The 20,555-nt window shown below is 51.7% G+C and overlaps 1 protein-coding gene across 1 annotated transcript in view; it reads right to left on the bottom strand.

Moving 5' to 3' along the window:
- Positions 1 to 295: 295 nt before the first annotated feature.
- Positions 296 to 20,555, bottom strand: part of mdga1 (MAM domain containing glycosylphosphatidylinositol anchor 1) — a 98,733-nt gene continuing 78,473 nt past the window's right edge. The window contains exons 14-18 of the mRNA XM_084668514.1: positions 19,970 to 20,122; positions 19,474 to 19,635; positions 12,249 to 12,379; positions 5,439 to 5,547; positions 296 to 1,395 (exon numbers count right to left, since the gene is read on the bottom strand). Coding sequence (XP_084524640.1) covers positions 1,301 to 1,395; positions 5,439 to 5,547; positions 12,249 to 12,379; positions 19,474 to 19,635; positions 19,970 to 20,122 — 650 coding nt within the window. The 3' untranslated portion in view covers positions 296 to 1,300. The remainder of the gene's footprint in view (positions 1,396 to 5,438; positions 5,548 to 12,248; positions 12,380 to 19,473; positions 19,636 to 19,969; positions 20,123 to 20,555) is intronic.

Raw genomic sequence — 20,555 nt, 5'->3', positions numbered from 1 at the left:
CATATCACAATCAAACAATAAAGACAACATTTATGTTCAGAATCTCTCCGGAGTTGAATCCCTCCGTTCGACGGTCGGGGCTTGTATGTCTTCCTCGTCCTCCTTCCTCCACCCCTCTGTGCCCCTCACCTGCAGCCCCTCACCTGCAGCCCCTCACCTGCAGCCCCTCCCCTGCAGCCCCTCAGCAGGGCACTTCCTCTCCTCCTAGTTGTGGCTGTGGGGGGGGGGGAGTGGCTGAACAGGATGGAACAGCACTGCCACCTTTCCAACAAGTCCTCCCAAGTCCTCCCTTGAGACATATCACACGGTAGCGGTTATGTCACCAAATACGACCTCAACCTATAGTAACCATAAATATGAACACGGTTCTCTTTTGCTGAGCTATATCAATCCTTGAATTTTTCAACCCAGGACAAAATTGAACACAACACACAACACAGAGAGGAAAACCCCCCCGGAAAAAGAGAGATTGTATAAACTTGTGCTTCTTTAGTTTCATTAAGTCATTTCCTGGGATGTCACCGTGTGTCTAAGTGTTTGTTTAAACTTTGTAATATATCATATATAGATAAATGTACACGTTCTGCACAGTCCAACACAGGACGTCTGTTGCCCCAGTCAGAGGCGAGGTCACAAGGAGCTCCTTCTCGTTTTCCCGCCTCGTTGTTCTGTCCTTAAATCTTCCCTCCATTCTTTCCACCCTTCTTTCTCTGTCTTTCTCTGCTGTCGTTCAGCAGTTCCCTGGCCCAAAGGGAGGGGCTTTCCACGAACAAAAGGGGCTCATTCCATCACCCCTTCCCCTCCTCCTCAATCCTCCCTCATCCCTCGCTTCCTCTGGTTCTTGCGTCTTCTTTGGTAGAGAGTTTGACACTTTGGTGTGCCTGGGGTGAGGGGGGGGCGGGTTATGGGGAGGGGAGATGAGGGGATGGGTGAAGGAGGAGTGTGGGGCGTGTGAGAGAAGAGGGGATGTACAGGGATGGATGGTTTGGGGTTATTAGGATGGGGTAACATGCTGGATGGTGCTGGGATCACCAAGGTCCAGTCAACCCTTGTGTCCCTTGTGGATGTGCAGACCGCCGGCGAGATAAGTCAAGCCATACACACGCAACAGACAGATATACTTGCGGTTGGAGTGACGTGAATACATGAGGGATGGGTCGCAGTAAAACAAAATGGCGCTGGACGGGGGAAAATGAGGAAGTGTGGGAAGGGAAGGTGAAGCCAGGGAAGGGCGAGGAGAGCAGATGTGGAGTTGGGGCAGTGTCTTTGCAGACTGAGGGAGTCTTCAGGGAGACGCTCATCATCTGTAGAGCAGCAGGAGGCGGGAGCAAAGGGCCAGCAGCAACACGCTGCCCAATGGGAGACAGCGCTGCGCTGGAGCTCCACCAATCAGAACTGTGGAAGATCAACAAAAAATACACAAAATCAGTCATGGCGCCCCACAAATCCCAAGCTCACAAAATGGCAGTCTTGGAGTGCAACACACACACACACACGTACAGCCATGTCGATTCTAATGCAAACACAATACAATTATGCTAATACACCATGTTTGCAAGCTTGTGCTGGATAAAATACAGAACGTGCACCGAATCCGAATGAGCCAGTCCAATCTGCTGAGATGTGAAAGCAGCTGCAGCCTCCGGTACTGTAACACACCAGGATACTGTAACACACCAGGATACTGTAACACACCAGTGTACTGTAACACACCAGGATACTATAACACACCAGTGTACTGTAACACACCAGGATACTGTAACACACCAGGATACTGTAACACACCAGTGTACTGTAACACACCAGGATACTGTAACACACCAGTGTACTGTAACACACCAGTGTACTGTAACACACCAGGATACTGTAACACACCAGTGTACTGAAGTTCCAGTTGTGAGGAACAGCTGTCAGCTACGTCACACTACACAGATGACAGGGCGACAAGCTCTCGGGTCAGTTGGGTGAGAAGCTTTGAATCCCTCCAGAGGCACATTTACAGAGGAGGTGTTCTGGAAGGCAGAGGAACCTGGAGGTTTCCTTGTAAGCGTTCGTTCTGATTGATGTCGTCATCAAACCACCCGCCCGGACGTCTGCTTGGCTGTACAACATGCGTGTCTCCAAACAGCATCTTTCAGCCCTTCGTGTTGAACAACCCTGGCTGCGGGGAGCTGCTGGTTTGTGAACTTACCAAATGAACTGTTGGTAGTTTTAGATTGTTTTAGGAAGCATGCTGTCACACACACACACGCATGCACACGCACAAGAGTGCACACACACACACACACCATGCCTGTACGCACTTACATATCTCACAAAGTCAACAGTACATTAGGCATGCAAGCTGCCTCTGGAATGAGTTTTATAAATAAGGGCAGGTATTGTATATATTAGATCAATATGAATTTATATCAGTGGTTTCTACTGCTGGCAGAAAATCAATAGATTCATAATACAGCTTTTGATTCTCCGCCCTAGTATGGAGCATAGTTAAGTGCCTGGCATCGGCCATGCCCAAGGTCTTCTGAAGGAGGTGAGAGCAAGTTTGGGAATGAGTTCTGTGCTGTGTGGGAGTTTTGGATGAACAGTCTGTCATGCTGTTAAGGAGGAGGTGGTGGAGGAGGGGGGGGGGGGTAGAGAAGGAGGAGGGGCGTGACTGGCAGGTGGAGGAGATGCATGTGGAAGGTGGAGAGAGAGACAGGGGGAGGAGGTGCATGTGGAAGGTGGAGAGAGAGACAGGGGGAGGATAAGGAGGAGGTGGATTGCGGCTGGCGGATGCTGTTCCCGGTCAGGGTCCAGGCTGAATTAGCTTCAGCAGCAGTGCCAGCTGTGTACCTGTGATGTCCAGAGGAGAGGAGGGGGGGGGGGGGAGGAGGGGGGGGGGAGGAGGAGGGGGGGGAGGAGGAGGGGGAGGATATGCACAGGCAGGGTGTGTGGATCTGGAATTGGAAGGGGGCTTTTGGAAAATCATCTCATCTATACACATACACGGGGTAGTACTCTCTCTTTTATTACTTTCTCTCTTTTATTTTCGTTCTCCATCTCTCTCTCTGTGTAACTCTCTCTCTCTCTGCAACTTTTGCTCTCTAACTCTCTCACGCACGCTATCAGAATAGTAGCAGGACAAACTAGTAACAGCAGAAGGAGAGGGAGAGAGGGAGGCCAGGGGAGAGAGAGACATTTTCATGCTGAGCAACAAGTCACTTACAACTACAGTACCTTCGTAGAAGCAGGCACGCATGCACACACACACACACACAAACAAACCCACTGACACACACACATCTCAGCCCCTGAGCCAGGTTCCAGTCAGTCCAGTGATTTATGAGTGTGGAGTTTCACAAAACATGTCAGAGGCAATCATCATTCATTTTAGGGAAGCCACATGATCTCCAAGTCCCTTGCTACCAAACAGCTAACCTACCTCAGGATGTGTGTGAGTGTGTGTGTGTGTGTGTGAGTTCATGTGCGTATGTGTGTGTGCATGCATGTGTGTGTGTGTGTGTGTGTGAACAGGTGATGTATCAGCCTGGTAATACTACCGGGCATGCTCACTATCCCATCCTGAGAGAAGAGCAGGAAGCAGAGAGGCTCATGGGAAGGCAGACCACCCACAGGATGCACACACTTGCTGGCACGTGAATAAACAGATTCACACACAGACAGACACACAAACACACACACACGCACATGCACAAACATGAAACACATACACACACAAGCAAAAACACGTGCACACGTGCACACACACACATACACCCTCCAGGGGATACATTCATTCGGCTTCTTTCATGTGCTATGTACGATGTTGTACGTCAGAATGCGACTAAACATGAACCTGTCAGTGTTGCTGCCCCCACCTCCCGCACCTCCCCCATCTCCCGCACCTCCCCCATCTCCAGCACCTCCCCCACCTCACCCATCATCTAACAGGAGCACAAGCAGCCTCTTCCACAGGCCAACCTCTCCCTTCTGGAGGTCTACCTTCACCACAGCCAGCAGGCCTTCCAGAAGGAATACCCTCATTCCGCTTAGGCCCTCATCATCATCCATTAGCGGCTGAGGGGTGAGGATGAGAGTAGCAGGGATTAACAAAACACCCTGGCCCCTCCACCCGCCCCGGCCCGGCTGGGCGCGGCCCCGGCTGGGCGCAGCCAGCCAGATGTGACTGTCGTGGGCTCCGGCGCCGCCGTCCCCGGCAGTAATTACCCATCTGTTCCGGCTGCCTGTGTCCTACGGAGCAGCCTGCCAGCAGCTCCGAGCGTGCTGCTTCCTGTTTACAACTCTCATCCATTATTCAGCATCTACCCCAGGATCCCCCATCCACCCATCCACTACCTTTTCCCCTGCCATTGGCCCGAGTCTCGCTCCCATCCAGCCACCCCCCCCCCCCCCCCACGCTGCCTCTCTCAGTCTCTCTGGTGTCTTCAACGCACCGGTTTGGGAGACACAGACTGCTTGTTAATAATTTAGCAGTTTGTTGTTTAGTTTTTTTCCTGTGGTGAATTTTTGCGTTGCGTTTTGACGAGGATGAGTGATGGTGATAGCTACCAGGGCTCTGTGCATTGTGGGCTACGAGTTATTAATGGAGGTTAGCACCGCACAGCAATTTGCCTTAAAGGTTCCAGATTTACAAATGAACAACGTGACTCACATAAACGCCTGACAGACCTCAGTTTGGAAAGCAGATTGTGCCGGAGGAAGGGCACACAGGAAAAGCATTGTGGCTTTCGAGTGCTCAAATACTTGTTTACGTTATTCTCTGACACACGGTTTATGACATGAACGCATGTTAAGCAGTTTTTTTTGCACTGGAGCAGAGCCGTTCCCTGCGGTCACCAGCCCTGGACGGTGCGTGACAGAGAGTGTCTGTCAGTGTGTCTCCAGACCAATGACCCGTCCGAGTCGAGCCAGGGGAGGGGGGGGGAGTGTTTAATGCTGCCCTCCCTCCACACGGGGGGGGGGGGGGGGGGTTTGGAAGGGGGGCAGCTTGGCTGGGAGTAGGGGTCTGGGGACCCTCTACTAGTGACAAGAGGGTTGCAAGCTGGCACAGAGGGCCAGTATGGTGGTGGGAGAGATGCTGGGACTTAGTACGCTGGCCACTGGAGTGGAGGGTAGGATGTGGGGGTGGAGGGGATGGGGGGCTGGAGGGGAGGATGTGGGGGTGGGGGGTGATTGGGGGGGCTGGAGGGGAGGATGTGGGGGTGGGGGGTGATGGGGGGGGGGGTCTGGACAGAGGCCCGGGCGCTCTTAGAGCTGGCACTCTGCCCTCAGCTGTCTCTGAGCCGGCGCTAGAACTTAGGGAGACGCCCCCCCCCCCCCCAAACATCCTGTACAGAACATCCCGTCTCTCTCAACCTCACACACACACTCATACACACACACACACACACACACACACACACACACACACACACACACACACACACTGGACATACCTGTGTTAGCCAGAGGGTTCTCCAGTTTGCACTTCCCTTTGCTGACTGACACGTCATCGATGGCAATGTCCCCTTCGTAGCCCGATCCCCGAATACCCTCAAACACCACCTGTGGTACACAGGAAACATACCCTCAAACACCACCTGTGGTACACAGGAAACATACCCTCAAAACCCACCTACAGTAGACAGGAAACATACCCTCAAACACTCACAAGCATTCTCTGACAGGCAATGACTAAAAACAACAACTTCATAGCTAGAGACTGGAACAAATGTTACAGGCATCATCGCAGGGTCCAGCTGTGTGGACTCCTGCCGTTCGAAGCAAAGCGTTTAACTGAAAAGTCACCAAAACAAAGTAGTTTCAAAGTAACGAGTGGGGAAGTGCTTGACACAGAATGTAATAGCCACCTGTGTATGTGTGTGTGTGAGAGTGTGTGCGCATGCGTGAACTGGGTCCCACTCTCCCTTTCTTTACCCCAAACCATTTGCTTTTGATTGACAGCTTAATTACCCAGGAAAGAGCAGCCCATACCCTACCCCACAGAGCTAATCAAGCTCAGAGCACATTCCACCAAGGAGCGACTCGCCGCACAAACAAACCAGCCACGACAGCAACACCCTCTCTTCCTTCCTGTGGCCTCAGACAACAGGCTAATGTATTCTTAATTGAAATGGAAACCGGAGTGAAGAATTAAATGGAGAGACAGAGTTTACGATAACAACTTCCTGGCTGAATCCATGCCGTCTTTAAGTGAATTTAGTGGGATATGTGTTGTCTTTCCTATGCTGAACCTAACAATCTAACCACCTGAGCTGTTGGATGTGTGTGTGTGAACCTGTGTGTGTGTGTGTGTGTGTGTGTGTGCGTGCGCCTTCATTCCATCACATATTCATTGCATATCAGAATTGGGATGGCACAGTTGGCAAGAGGTCCCAATTAGAGACACACAAGGTCTGGTGTTCCTAAGTAAAAAGCAGTCTCTCTTTGACCTCAGATAACTAGGGCTGTCCATCTCTCTGTCTCTCTCTCCCTCTCTCTCTCTGTCCTTCAGACTCTCATTCCCTCCTCTCTCTCTCTCTCATTGTCTGCTCTCCCTCATTTCTCTCTCTCCAATTAAACACAAAGGCAGAGACAAACACCAGAGCTGTGCTCCTCTCCGGCTCACTAATTTGATCCCCGAACGAGGGACTTGTTTGAATAAATAAAGGAATGAAGAGAGGCTTGACAGCAACGGAGGAATGGAGGGAAGGAGGGATGGAGGGAGAAGTAGAGGGAAGGAGGGATGGAGGGAAGGAGGGAAGGAGGGAGGTGAGCCTGGATAGACTTCACAAGTGTGCTGGTTTGTTAGTGGAGGTTTGTTTGATTCAGAGCGCCCTGGAGTCCGTGAGGAGAATGAACAGGAAGGAGACAAGAGGACCGGGGAGGTCTGACTTCTAGGAACAATCAGAAACGCAGTCACACACACGCACACACACACACACACACACACACACACACACAAAGGAAGACCCACAATAAAGGCAAGCAAAAGAGCGAGACCAGAGGAGTCCCAAGGTCCCGTGAATAAAATGTAAAAAATCGATGTTCGTGACAAAGCACCAAATGAGGTTGTATTGTTGTGTTCCACCATTATTCAAGGTTAAATAACTGTGAGAGTGCCTGCACACAGAGAGTGGAGACAGGGATAGGCACAGCCGGAAGAGCTGAGTGGGTGATATGAAGACACACGCAGAGGAGCCCCACCTCACAGCCGGCATGAAGAGGAGGTTTGTTCTCCTTCAGGGAGTTTTTCCCTCGTCTTCCTTGAGGGTTTAGGTTGGTTGAGGGGCAGTTCTATGGGCGTATGTGAAGCCCTCTGTGACATTGCTTATAAAAATGGCTATACAAATACATTTTGATTTGATTTGAGAACGAGCAGGTCTCCGGCTACTGTGTACTGTTGGAAGTACCCTTACGTAGGAAGCCTGCCACTTTCTCAGTAACACACACACACTTTCACTCTCCCCGCCTCATACACACATGCGCACACAGACACACACTTCCCTCATACACCTCCCCCTCCTGACACACACACACACACACTCTGGAAAGTGATGTGAGATGAGGGCAGCTCCAGTATGACAGGGTGTAAAGCAGTGGTGAGGAAGGTCGCTAACATGGTGTTTTGCCGAGGCTTGTAACCTTTAATGTTAGCATTGATCTGCAGACCTGCAGAAAATATGCCAGAGGGGAAACTGCCTGGAGAAATGCCTTTGAAGTGTGGGTGAGAGAGAGAAAGAGAGAGAGAAAGAGAGAGAGAGAAAGACAGAGAGAGAGGGGGAAATGCATGCAGTGTGTGGTGTGAGAGAAGTGTGGGTTGCCCTGTTTTCAAACAAACCCCCAGGCCCTGCAGAGCCAGGAGGAACACAGATGGCCTTTGGGTGCGGCAGTAGAGGGTTCGCAACAACGTTGGCAACCCATCCGGCCGAATCTGCATGAACTGCTTCAACCTCTTTCTCTCTCTGTCGGTGCATCGCACAGCATCTTCACGCGTTGCTGTGGTTACCATCTGAAACCCGGTCAAGTTTACCTGTTTTAGTTTGGAAGGATCCATGTAACAATGAAGCACCATCCTGTTTAGTTCCAGGAAGGTGCTCCTTTTCTGCTGCAGTAGAAATTTGCTGATGTTAAATTGTTCCACTAACAAGGATGGCCTATGGTGGCGCTGAAGAAGGCACAGTCTTTGACTCGCTGTGGTGGCGCTGAAGAAGGCACAGTCTTTGACTCGCTGTGGTGGCGCTGAAGAAGGCACAGTCTTTGACTCGCTGTGGTGGCGCTGAAGAAGGCACAGTCTTTGACTCGCTGTGGTGGCGCTGAAGAAGGCACAGTCTTTGACTCGCTGTGGTGGCGCTGAAGAAGGCAGCGCCACCACTTGACTGGAAGAAAAAGACTTGACTGGAAATTAGACAAAAGAAATCGACAAAAGGAGTCACTGTTTTTTGACGTGGTTAGAGGAAGCTTTTATTCACACACGTCTTGTAGTGGTGGAATAGACAGAAAATCTGAAGCAATCCTTGATCTTTTTACAATGGGATTCAAGTGCGGAGGATGTGAGAACTGGAGATTATTGACCCAAGTGTTCTGTCTTTCTCTCACTCTCTCTCCTCTCACCTCTCTCTCTCCATCACTATCTCTCTCTCCCAATCACTATCATTCTTTCCCTCTCTCTCCTTCCATCTCATCGAAGAATCGAGGGCTTTTACTGGGCTGTCAGTAACAGTTCACTCGAGACAAACCGTTTCTCACTCACAGTATCCAAGACATCCCGCTGGTTTAACAGCCCTCAGTGTGAGCCCAGCCTAATTCAATACAGGCTGATGGTGCAATACACAGCCTGGGCTAACACTGGACATAATTGAAAGCTCTCCACTTGACCGTTGAGAGAACAAGCCCTTAACTCACACCTTGTCCACTTACTGTACATAGAAGACAGGGATCGATGAGGAAGGAAGGAGTGAGGGGGGCCAATCACATGAGAGAGCGCAGGGAGGGAAACAGCAGCGGCCATGTGATTCGGAGGAGGAGGGGCCACCTCGTCGTCAACATCGATCGGAGAGAATACAGGACTAGGACGGGCAGGAGAAGGAGAGGGGGGCGAGAGAGGGAAGGATGGATGGAGGAACGGAAAGAAGGACAGAAGGATATCTCTCCCTCCTTCATGCCTTGGCTCCATGTCCAGTGATCTGCAGGGAGTCTGATACAAGCCAGAGAGTGAAGAGACAGACGTAGACGAAGTGAGCAATTACTCAGACCTTCATATCAGCATTTCCCCCCTTGCTGTTTCAGGGATTGAGGCTGTGTCTTTGCATTATTCAGCCTCTATTTGCACCTCAGTGGGTGTGGATGGGACAGAGTGGAGAGGTACAAGTACTGTGGAGCCCAGTTGAATGCGATCTGAGGACCAGAGCCAGTTAAGGAACTATTTCAAACACAGGGGCAGGAGGGGTTGTAACCACGACAACCCAGAATGCGAGTGTGTTCGTCTGCTACGGCGCCAATCCGCGGGAGAAGCAACGCCCCCCTCCTCCTCCTGGCTGTGTCCCCGACGCTCCCCACCACACGCCTTTGTCAGAAAGACAGGGTGAAGGGATGAATATTTAAGGAGATCTGAAAGGAAGTGCTGCTTTATTAACGAGCACTCGAGACTCTGTCTCTGTAGCTGTCTCCTTAAGTCTCTTATCACCATTCATGACCTCTCAGCATCCGTGTGTGAGGCTGCTCCACACGGAGGGATTTGTGACCATGTGTGTGTGTTTGGGAGGGGAGGGGGTAAAGGAGGGGCTGGAGGATAAGGAAGGGGGAAAAGAGGCAAAGGAGAGATGTGAGGGGGAGAGAGAGCAAGAGAGAGAGAGCAAGAGAGAGAGAGCAAGAGAGAGAGAGCAAGAGAGAGAGAGCAAGAGATAGAGAGAGAGAGAGAGAGAGAGAGAGAGAGAGAGAGAGAGAGAGAGAGAGCGACAGAGAGAGAAAGAGAGAGAGAGAGGGGTTCGGAGCAGTGGGACAGGGGTAAAGGTGAGGGGTGAGGGAGGGTGAGGGGTGAGGGAGGGTGAGGGGCGAGGGAGAGAGGGAAGATACGGAGCTGGAAGATGAGGGGGGGGGGGGGTTCCCAAGCGGGGCCTTTGTCAACGTGAACCTCCTGCCAGTCAGAGCGGCAGAGAGAGAGGGCCACGACCTCCCCTTCATGTCTGTGTTCAGCAGCCCTTCATCCCAGCAGCCACGCAGCACAGCCGAGCATGTTCCAGGAGCTACTGAAGCTGTGTACTGCATCAATCATGTATCACTCTTTCCATGATTGATGGTGTGACTCCCTGGTCTGCTCCTATTGGTAAACATGGAGGAGCATCGGACCAGGCGGAGCCAGGCTGCTAGCCGCCCTGTGACAAACATCTCTGTAACGGATCTCGCTCATGGATCATCTCCTCAGAAACCCCTGGACGTGGGCTCCTCCCCTGGAGGTCAGGTGTGCTCCTACCCAGAGGGCTCCTCCCCTGGACGTCAGGTGTGTTCCTGCCCAGAGGGCTCCTCCCCTGGAGGTCAGGTGTGCTCCTGCCCAGAGGGCTCCTCCCCTGGAGGTCAGGTGTGTTCCTACCCAGAGGGCTCCTCCCCTGGAGGTCAGGTGTGCTCCTACCCAGAGGGCTCCTCCCCTGGACGTCAAGTGTGTTCCTGCCCAGAGGGCTCCTCCCCTGGAGGTCAGGTGTGCTCCTGCCCAGAGGGCTCCTCCCCTGGAGGTCAGGTGTGCTCCTGCCCAGAGGGCTCCTCCCCTGGACGTCAGGTGTGTTCCTGCCCAGAGGGCTCCTCCCCTGGAGGTCAGGTGTGCTCCTGCCCAGAGGGCTCCTCCCCTGGACGACTGGTGTGTTCCTGCCCAGAGGGCTCCTCCCCTGGACGACTGGTGTGTTCCTGCCCAGAGGGCTCCTCCCCTGGACGACAGGTGTGCTCCTGCCCAGAGGGCTCCTTTGATTCCTCACTAGCCTGAGTTTCTTTAAGTAGGGCAGACTTTATTTTCAATAGAAAGACAGAAGCTTGTTTGGTTAGCCAGTTACTCGGATTAACTATAAACAAGAACAGAAGGCGTTTGCGTGCGTGTGTGTGTCTGCGTGTATGTGTGAGTGTGTGAGAGAGAGCTAGATGGACCCTGCAGTTAACACTGAGTCAAACTCAAAGTGAATCACAGGATGTCAACAGATTGTGTACTGTCGTTACATTACAGACACGGACTGAGTCTAACAGCACAGCTAACAGCATGCACATTTAAACTGTTCTCCTCCCTAATACATATCATAATACATTGTTTACTATTTACCATACTCATACACAGCCACACACACACACGCAACTGCAGACACACGTACACATGCACACATTTAAACACACACTCATGTTTATCCACAATGTGGAACGATTACACAAAGGGCAGTTCAGAAATAACGGTGCTAATTGACCGTGTGTGTGTGTGTGTGTGTGTGTGTGGATCACTAGACGGACAGTTCACCCCATAGATATATATATTGATGTCTTAAACCGGAGTCTAGAACGTCCGCACATGGCGGCCATCTTGCTACAGTCAACTTGCTCACCCAGAACATCGGGTTGGTGCTACTTTTTAAATGTCCATAACTTGCTAAGATTTCAACAGATTTTTAAACCGTTTAAATCGGTTGAAAGCAAGTTATGGTTATTTAAAAAGTACATGTAGCATCAACACAATGTTATGGGTGAAAGAGTTGACTGTAGCAAAATGGCAGCCACGTGCGGACGTTCGACTCCGTTGTCTGGCAACGCGGACGAGACATCTAGTGTTTATAAATATCTCTGGTTTACCGTGTGTGGAGAGACCCATCTGGAGTCAGAGTCAGAGTCGTATGTGACTCCCTGGCTGTGCGTGACCCACATGACTCACCTCCATGCTGCTGGGTTGAGAGTGTTGAGCTTTAATGCTTTTACTGTGTGAAGTTTTGTGACACACACCTCTCCTTCACACGTTATTCCTTGGAGGATGAGGGAAAAGTAGCACACACACACACACACACACTGCAGCCTAGTCAACTCAGCACAGGCAGGAAGACCTGGGGTGATAAACACAGACCTCTACTCAGCCCTCTCTGAGCCAGCTCTGTAACCCTGGACACACACACACACACACACACACACACCACTGATCCGTGGAAAAAAGTCAGAAACAAAGTTGCCCCCCCTCCCCTCCCTCATCCAGCAGTACAGCCTCCCCCCCCCTCCCCGGTTGCCGTGCGGCGGCCTGTCTCCGTGGTTACCTGGAAGGGTCCTCTGGGGTTGATGATGACGTTGGCCTGCCTCCAGTCTGCTCCCTGGTCTCCAGTCAGGCTCCACACCAGACTGTCCACCGACGCGATGCTCTTCACACGCAGGAGCGCGTTCAGGGTTCCTGCCACACGCACACAGCATGGACACACACGCACGGGAACGAGCATGAAGACATGCAGTATCACACACACATACACACACAGATAGTACCTCTTGGGATTGACCAAACAGTGAATGGTTTGAACCATGTGTAGCTGGCCTGGTTTGTTGTGCTGTGTGTGAGACGTGTCATATCCTGTCTACGCTACGTGCTGTGCTGCAGAGAAAGAAGGAGGGGCGTGTCATATCCTGTCTACACTACGTGCTGTACTGCAGAGGAAGAAGGAGGGGCGTGTCATCTCCTGTCTTCGCTACGTGCTGTACTGCAGAGGAAGGGGGGAACGGAGGGGACCAGGGCGTCTGGTTAGACACAGCCTTGCCTGAATCAGGAATTAAGTTATTACTCTGTCTTTGTACTTTAGAGAAACCAAATCTATAATTTAGACTCAAATCTCAGCCGGGTACAGACACGAAGATTTGTGCTCTGGGCGTTGGACATGGAAGCTTCTTGTTCAGAGGGATGAGGGAAGCTCTCAGCAGATCACGCTGTGTCAGTGACGCGTGTACAAGAATAGAGTTCATTTGAACATCAAGTCTTATATGATCGGTCAGAAATCATTTTACATTTACATATAGTCATTTAGCAGACACTCTTATCCAGAGTGACTTACAGTAAGTACAGGGACATTCCCCCCGAGGCAAGTAGGGTGAAGTGCCTTGCCCAAGGACACAACGCCATTTTTCACGACTAGGAATCGAACCGGCAACCTTATGAGTAATAGCCCGATTCCCTAAGCACTCAAGAATCTGATTCCTATCAATCTATTTCAGTGTACGCATGTTGACCTAGAACCATCCACTCACTTAGGGCCCATCTATTAACCTCTCTCCTTCCCTCCTTCTATCCCTCCATCATTCTCTTCTTCCCTCCTTCCTTCCCTCTATCCCTCTTTCTAATCCTCTGCTGTGGGTTTCATTGATTCATGCTGAGAGGGCACTGGTGGGATGTGAAGATGAATGGGTGAAGGAAGGGTGGTGGGATGAAGGAGGGGTGGTAGGATGAAGGAGGGGTGGTGGGATGAAGGAGGGGTGGTGGGATGAAGGAGGGGTGGTAGGATGAAGGAGGGGTGGTAGGATGAAGGAGGGGTGGTGGGATGAAGGAGGGGTGGTGGGATGAAGGAGGGGTGGTAGGATGAAGGAGGGGTGGTAGGATGAAGGAGGGGTGGTAGGATGAAGGAGGGGTGGTAGGATGAAGGAGGGGTGGTAGGATGAAGGAGGGGGGGTAGGATGAAGGAGGGGTGGTAGGATGAAGGAGGGGGGGTGGGATGAAGGAGGGGTGGTGGGATGAAGGAAGGGGGGGTAGGATGAAGGAGGGGGGGTAGGATGAAGGAGGGGTGGTAGGATGAAGGAGGGGGGGTAGGATGAAGGAGGGGTGGTAGGATGAAGGAGGGGTGGTAGGATGAAGGAGGGGTGGTGGGATGAAGGATAGATGGGGAGATGGGCTGCCAGAAGGATGGAAGGATCAAAGGATGGAGGGATGAAGAGAGGGAGGAATCGAAGGCTGGAAGGATGGAATGATTGAAGGATGGAGAGATAGAGGGTTAGAAGGATGCCCGTGTTCTCTTAGCCGACCCCTCGTGAGACAGGTTCTGAACGTGGAGGATAAACATGCATGTTTGAACATACACACGCGTGTGGGGAGGGGGGAGGGAAAAAGAGGGAGAGGGGGGAGGGAGAGAGAGACAGAGAGAGACAGAGAGACAGAGAGACAGAGAGAGAGAGAGAGAGAGAGAGAGAGAGAGAGAGAGAGAGAGAGAGAGAGAGAGAGAGAGAGAGAGAGAGAGACAAACGAGGGATGGATGGAGACGTATGAGGAACATGTCTTCTGACAGATCCAGAGGCTGAGGTGTGATTATTCAGCCTGAGCCGCTGTCAGCCTGTCAGCAGTTCAAACAGAGCCCAGCTCGGACGTGAGAAGCTACCAAACAAACATCAAGAGGCTCACTAGTTTACGTCTTCTTAAAACCCAGTGTGTTACATGTTCTGGAACACTGTACTGGGAAAAGATCGATAACACCCGCGCCCTCTCCAAAAACAAAAAAGACTTGAGAAAACTCTGTTGTCTTGAAGCACACAAAGGCTCATGTCGGAGCGCTTGCGCTGGCAGCGCGAGCCTTCATCTCTCTATGCACCTCTGTGAGCTCTTAAGTGGAGCATTAACAACCACGCATCTCTTAAACCAACACACACACGCACACTGTGACTGCAGTTGTGTTCTTGTGTAAGACGTGACGTCCAGGGAAGAAGCCCTCTGGATCCAGGTTATAGGGGGGCAGGTTATAGGGGGGCAGGTTATAGGGGGGCAGGTTATAGGGGTGCAGGTTATAGGGGTGCAGGTTATAGGGGGGCAGGTTATAGGGGGGCAGGTTATAGGGGGGCAGGTTATGGGGGGGCAGGTTATAGGGGGGCAGGTTATGGGGGGGCAAGTTATAGGGGGGCAGGTTATAGGGGGGCAGGTTATAGGGGGGCAGGTTATAGGGGGGCAGGTTATAGGGGGGCAGGTTATGGGGGGGCAAGTTATAGGGGGGCAGGTTATAGGGGGGCAGGTTATAGGGGGGCAAGTTATAGGGGGGCAGGTTATAGGGGGGCAGGTTATGGGGGGGCAGGTTATAGGGGGGTAGGACTGAGACAGTTGGTAAAGCTGGCAGCAGCAGGGGCTGTTATTCATCATGAGAAAAGCTTCTGAACACTGGCAGACAAAGTGAAGGTGATGGAACAACAGCTAGTCCTGGAGGGAGGGAGGGAGGGAGGGAGGGAGGGAGGGAGGGAGGGAGGGAGGGAGGGAGGGAGGGAGGGAGGGAGGGAGGGAGGGAGGGAGGGAGGGAGGGAGGGAGGGAGGGAGGGAGGGAGGGAGGGAGGGAGTTAGGACAGTGCGGGGGAGAGATAATGAAAGAGGTAAAATTGAAAGATGTATGTACAGACACAGAGAGAGAGACAGAGAGAGAGACAGAGAGAGAGAGAGAGAGAGAGAGAGAGAGAGAGAGAGAGAGAGAGAGAAAAAAAAAACAAGGCTCTGCTAAGTGAACCATTTGATCAACAGGGCTTCAGCTTGTGAAACTAAAACATTAGTTCTGACAACCCAACATTAGACCTAACATCTTGCATTAATGCCTAACCCTCACCTTTAGCTGAGAGAACAGCATTCACTATTGATTCTGATTCAACCCTTCCCTGGTGAAACGCCTGTGGTTGCAGAAACTCAACTGGTTGTTGGTGAGGAAATGGGTACTCAACCAGAGTTGTTAGATAGGTGGCCTGATAAGGTCTCCCACACACACACTCTCAAACACACTCATGTAATCCCACAGTATGCTCTCTCTGTCTCTCTCTCTCTCTCTCTCTCTCTCTCTCTCTCTCTCTCTCTGTCTCTCTCTCTCTCTCTCTCTCTCTCTCTCTCTCTCTCTCTCTCTCTCTCTCTCTCTTTCTCTCTCTCTTTCCCTTTCTCTTTCAGCATCTCTGTAGCTCACTTTTTCTCAGTCCAATCTCTGTCTGAAATTTCTTTCGTACTCCTCCATCTCTCCCTCTCTCTTTCCCCCTCTCTCCCTGTCTTCTCCCTGTCTCTCGTCCCAGGCCCTGCTTGTTAACCTGTTCATTAGTAGCATCACACATGTGATCGTTCGAAAGCAGGCCCCACAGAGTACCGTCACACATGTGATTCTGAACATTTCAACCGACTATTTTCCGATAGACAAAAACTATATGACAAATTCTATATAGTACGGCTTTAAAATGTACAATTAGGAGGTTAACAAGTAACACTAGCAGGAAGTAGCATTGCTACGAGTATTATGCTCGGTTGCTAGGTAACGGAAGCTAATTAAAGCTAGCTAGCTTCCGTTTTGAAAAAATAACTGAGTCTGGTGCAAGCGTCGGTAATATTTAGAACTCACTACTTAACATTAATGCCTTAATGTGCGCGTTTCAGGTGTGCTTCCACTCGGTGGTTCGTCTCCATCAAAGCTCACTCCCATCCTGCCTCTCTCCTGCCTCTCTCCTGCCTCTCTCCTGCCTCTGTCCTGCCTCTGTCCTGCCTCTGTCCTGCCTCTCTCCTGCCTCTCTCCTGCCTCTCTCCTGCCTCTCTCCTGCCTCTCTCCTGCCTCTCTCCTGCCTCTGTCCTGCCTCTCTCCTGCCTCTCTCCTGCCTCTGTCCTGCCTCTCTCCTGCCTCTGTCCTGCCTCTCTCCTGCCTCTCTCCTGCCTCTCTCCTGCCTCTGTCCTGCCTCTGTCCTGCCTCTCTCCTGCCTCTCTCCTGCCTCTGTCCTGCCTCTGTCTTGCATCTGTCCTGCCTCTCTCCTGCCTCTCTCCTGCCTCTCTTCAACCTGACAGGCGGCGGAGGGGCAAACTCCCAGGCTTTGTTTTTCTCTCCTTTTCCCTCCTCATCCCTCCTCCCCCCCCCCCCCTCTCCCTCCCCCGGACCCGACTTCATCCAGGAGGGTGGGGGTAAAGGATTTATCGATTGTCTGAAGTAATGTATAGCTTGTCTGCAGAAACATCAGACTGGCTGAGGACAGGGAGGGGGGGGGGGTGTCAGGGGACTGGCTGTGTGTGTGTGCGTGTGTGTGTGGCAAGGAGACAATCCAGGACGGCCAAGTAAACCAAAGCGGACTGAGCTGCCCTCTTCTCAACATCCATCCATCATCCAACCCTCCATCATCCATCCGTGATGTTGGATGTTTGGCTGGACCTGATGTTTTTTCCAGGATCACAATGTCTCTTGTAGAGAGACTTGTTGCTCTTGTTGGTTAGTTGTAACTGACTTAAAACTATTGCACTTGCTGTGTATTAATATTTGTGTTGCTTGATTTTTTCCACAGGTACACCCTGGCACTTTTCAAGGTTCATGTTGTTTAACTGTATTTGTTCAACTACATGTTCTTATGGTTCTTCCCTTTGGGACTCATTTAGTTTTCACAATGTATGCTTCATGTTTTGGTTACCCAAAATGTTTGGGGCTATTTCGTTGTTTTGACCTATGCACTGTAAAAGCTCTCTTTTGGAAGTCGCTTTGGATAAAAGCATCTGCTAAATGCATAAATGTAAATGTAAGTCCCTCTATCATCCATCATCCCTCCGTCTATCCATCCAGTCCTGGTTATCTCCTTCCCCCCTCCTCTCTACGTCATGGTCAAGTCTCTTCTGGTCCCAGTTGGCAGGAACATCGTGTCATCAGATGAAGGACAGCAGACAGTTTCGACAAGATGTCACACCAGGGCGAGGTGACAAAGACACACACACACACACACATACCTGCAAAGCTGTTGAGGGAGCGCTCATAAGGCTGTTGTGTGAGCGCTCATAAGGCTGTTGTGTGAGCGCTCATAAGGCTGTTGTGTGAGCGCTCATAAGGCTGTTGACGCAGGGAGTGTGTGTGTGCTGGGGGGGGGGGGGGGGTTTGGATGACAAAGTCACTGTCACAATTACTGTAGGCTCTCAGTCTTCTATCCCTCCCTCCCTCCCTCTCTTCCTCTATTCCTCTCTCCTTCTCCCTTTCCTCCTCTCGGTAGTAGAGAGTGATTAATAAAAGGTGATAAACAGTGTGATGATCACCATGCGCCTGCCTTTCTCTGCTCTGGGCCAAGTGGAGCTTGTCTAAACAGTGTTGGATGCATACCCAAGCTCATTAGATGTTGTTTAATGCTGCCTCTGCTGTGCCTGGAGAGAGCAGACAAGAAATAGGACATGGTGGGGGGGGGGGGGGATTGAAAGAGAGAGCCAATGAGGGGAGGAATAGAGAAAGAGAGGAATAGATGGAGTTGTGGGCTATTTAAGGGTGTAGGTTGATAGTTAAAGTACAGTTGGTTACTGGAAATGCCTGGAGATGAATGGTTCGTTGGCAGAACTGATTCAGCTGGAAAGATCTCTAGTCCTCCAGGCCTGCCACTGTTCTGTACACTGTCACCGTAACGAGCCGTCACACCCTGGCCTAGCCTGTCATGTTCCCTGGCTGCGGTGACACCAACAGACATGGCGTTCTGCTGTACCAGAGACCACATCTACTCTGGAGCCCACGCACTGACAACCATCTTCTGCTCCAAACACTGACACTAGATCAGAATGATTGGAGTCTGTGTCTCCTCTCCCCTCCTCTCTTCCTCCCCTCCTCTCCTCTCGTCTTCCCTCTATCCTCCCTCTCTCCTCCCTCTCTCCTCCCTCTCTCCTCTCTCTCTCCTCTCTCTCTCTCTCTCTCCTCCCTCTCTCCTCCCTCTCTCCTCTCTCTCTCCTCTCTCTCCCTCTCTCTCTCCTCCCTCTCTCTCTCCTCTCTCTCCACTCTCTCTCCTCCCTCTCTCCTCCCTCTCTCCTCCCTCTCTCCTCCCTCCCAGATCTCTTAGCTCCTAGCCAGTCCGGTCTACAGCTTCCCTGCTTATTAATACCATATTATCTTCAATAAGGTAGGCTACAGCCTCCAGCCTCTGAGGATCACTAATGTGTTTGAATGAAAGGCATGGATTTGTCATTAGTGTGAGTGTGTGTGCGCGCGCCCATGTTTAATGTTAAATGTGCTCGCTCAAACCTTAAAGAAACAGGACAGAGTTCCACAACGTATTTTGAGTTCACGAGTAGAAAGACCCAGAACAGAGACAAAGCCCATCAGCCTGCCTGACCCCCTCACACACGCTCACACACGCTCGCACACGGATAAACACCCGCTCGCGCTTCATACAGGCTCACGCCTCATGTCTAACACACACACACACACACACAGGGGTAAAGTGTGCCTGACATGATCTCTGGGTGAGACTCAGAAGGTCACGGGGTCAGATTCTGACAGAGAGCGGAATGATGAATTATGAAAGAGCCACGCATCTAGTTTAGCGTGTGTGTGTGTGTGCAGAGAAAGGTGTTTCTCATCTGTGGTGGCATCTGTGACAGGAATCGAGAGGTTGGGGATGGGGGGAGGATGGGGGGAGGATGGGGGGAGGGAGGTGAAGGAGGGGTTGGCAAAGGCACCTGGTGGAGGGCGGACGCCAGCTGTGACAGTCTGGAGCGCGCGCGCACACACACACACACACACACAAACGCGCGGTGACCCTTCGGCAGGGCAGAGCAGCAGAGCTCACCAATGTGCTTGCCCTTCATGTGGTAGTAGAAGGAGATGCAGTAGGGCAGCCTGCCGGAGCCTTTGGGCCCCTTGGCGACGGTCACGTTGTAGAGAGGAGACAGGAGGCGGGCTCTGTCTCCGGGGGCCCTGGGGCGAGACGCCTCGATGAACATGTAGTATCCTGTCAGGGAGAGAGGCCCTGTCATCCAGCTACACCAACACTCAGTACAGTAACCAGCCCTGTCATCCAGCTACACCAACACTCAGTACAGTAACCAGCCCTGTCATCCAGCTACACCAACACTCAGTACAGTAACCATCCCTGTCATCCAGCTACACCAACACTCAGTACAGTAACCAGCCCTGTCATCCAGCTACACCAACACTCAGTACAGTAACCAGCCCTGTCATCCAGCTACACCAACACTCAGTACAGTAACCAGCCCTGTCATCCAGCTACACTCACACCCGCAGTCACCACGGTAACCACACGGTTGGATCGGACGCCTGCTCACCCTCCTTTGTGCCGCTCCGGTCTGTGTCTGGCCCGGTATTGGACGATCGCTTGGGATTCCTGGTCAGGTGGTTCTGTCTGGTCCAATCAAAAACATCACTGCGGTCCTGAGAGAAACCGCAAATGCGCTCGTCCTCAAAGCCACACACGTGGTCTGATGGAAAGAGAGAGTGAGTGAGTGAGTGAGTGAGTGAGTGAGTGAGTGAGTGAGAGAGAGAGAGAGAGAGAGAGAGAGAGAGAGAGAGAGAGAGAGAGAGAGAGAGAGACAGAGAGCCATTGCCAATTCATACGTATACACACACACACACACAGTCAGAAAATGAGAAAGCCCCAGCCATTCAGACGACCTCTGTGTTGCTCCCACACAACCAATCAGCTCCCAGAGCCCAGCTGTGGATGGAAGTGATGATGAGGGTAATGATGTCCACCACACACCAGCACTGTTTTCTACTATCATCTCTACTCTGGCTTGTTTCAAATACGCAGTTTTGGCCACACACTTGGCTGTCTCTGCCAAAACACCAATGTGGAATTAAGTCAATGAAAGGGAGGCAGGCAGGTAGGGGGAGTGGGAGGGAGAGGGAAGA

Source organism: Hypomesus nipponensis, chromosome 12 (assembly GCF_054491055.1).
Source record: "Hypomesus nipponensis isolate SF chromosome 12, ASM5449105v1, whole genome shotgun sequence".
Lineage (NCBI taxonomy): Eukaryota > Metazoa > Chordata > Actinopteri > Osmeriformes > Osmeridae > Hypomesus > Hypomesus nipponensis.
Note: the sequence above shows the minus strand (reverse complement) of the source record. Positions and strands in the feature narration are given on the sequence as shown.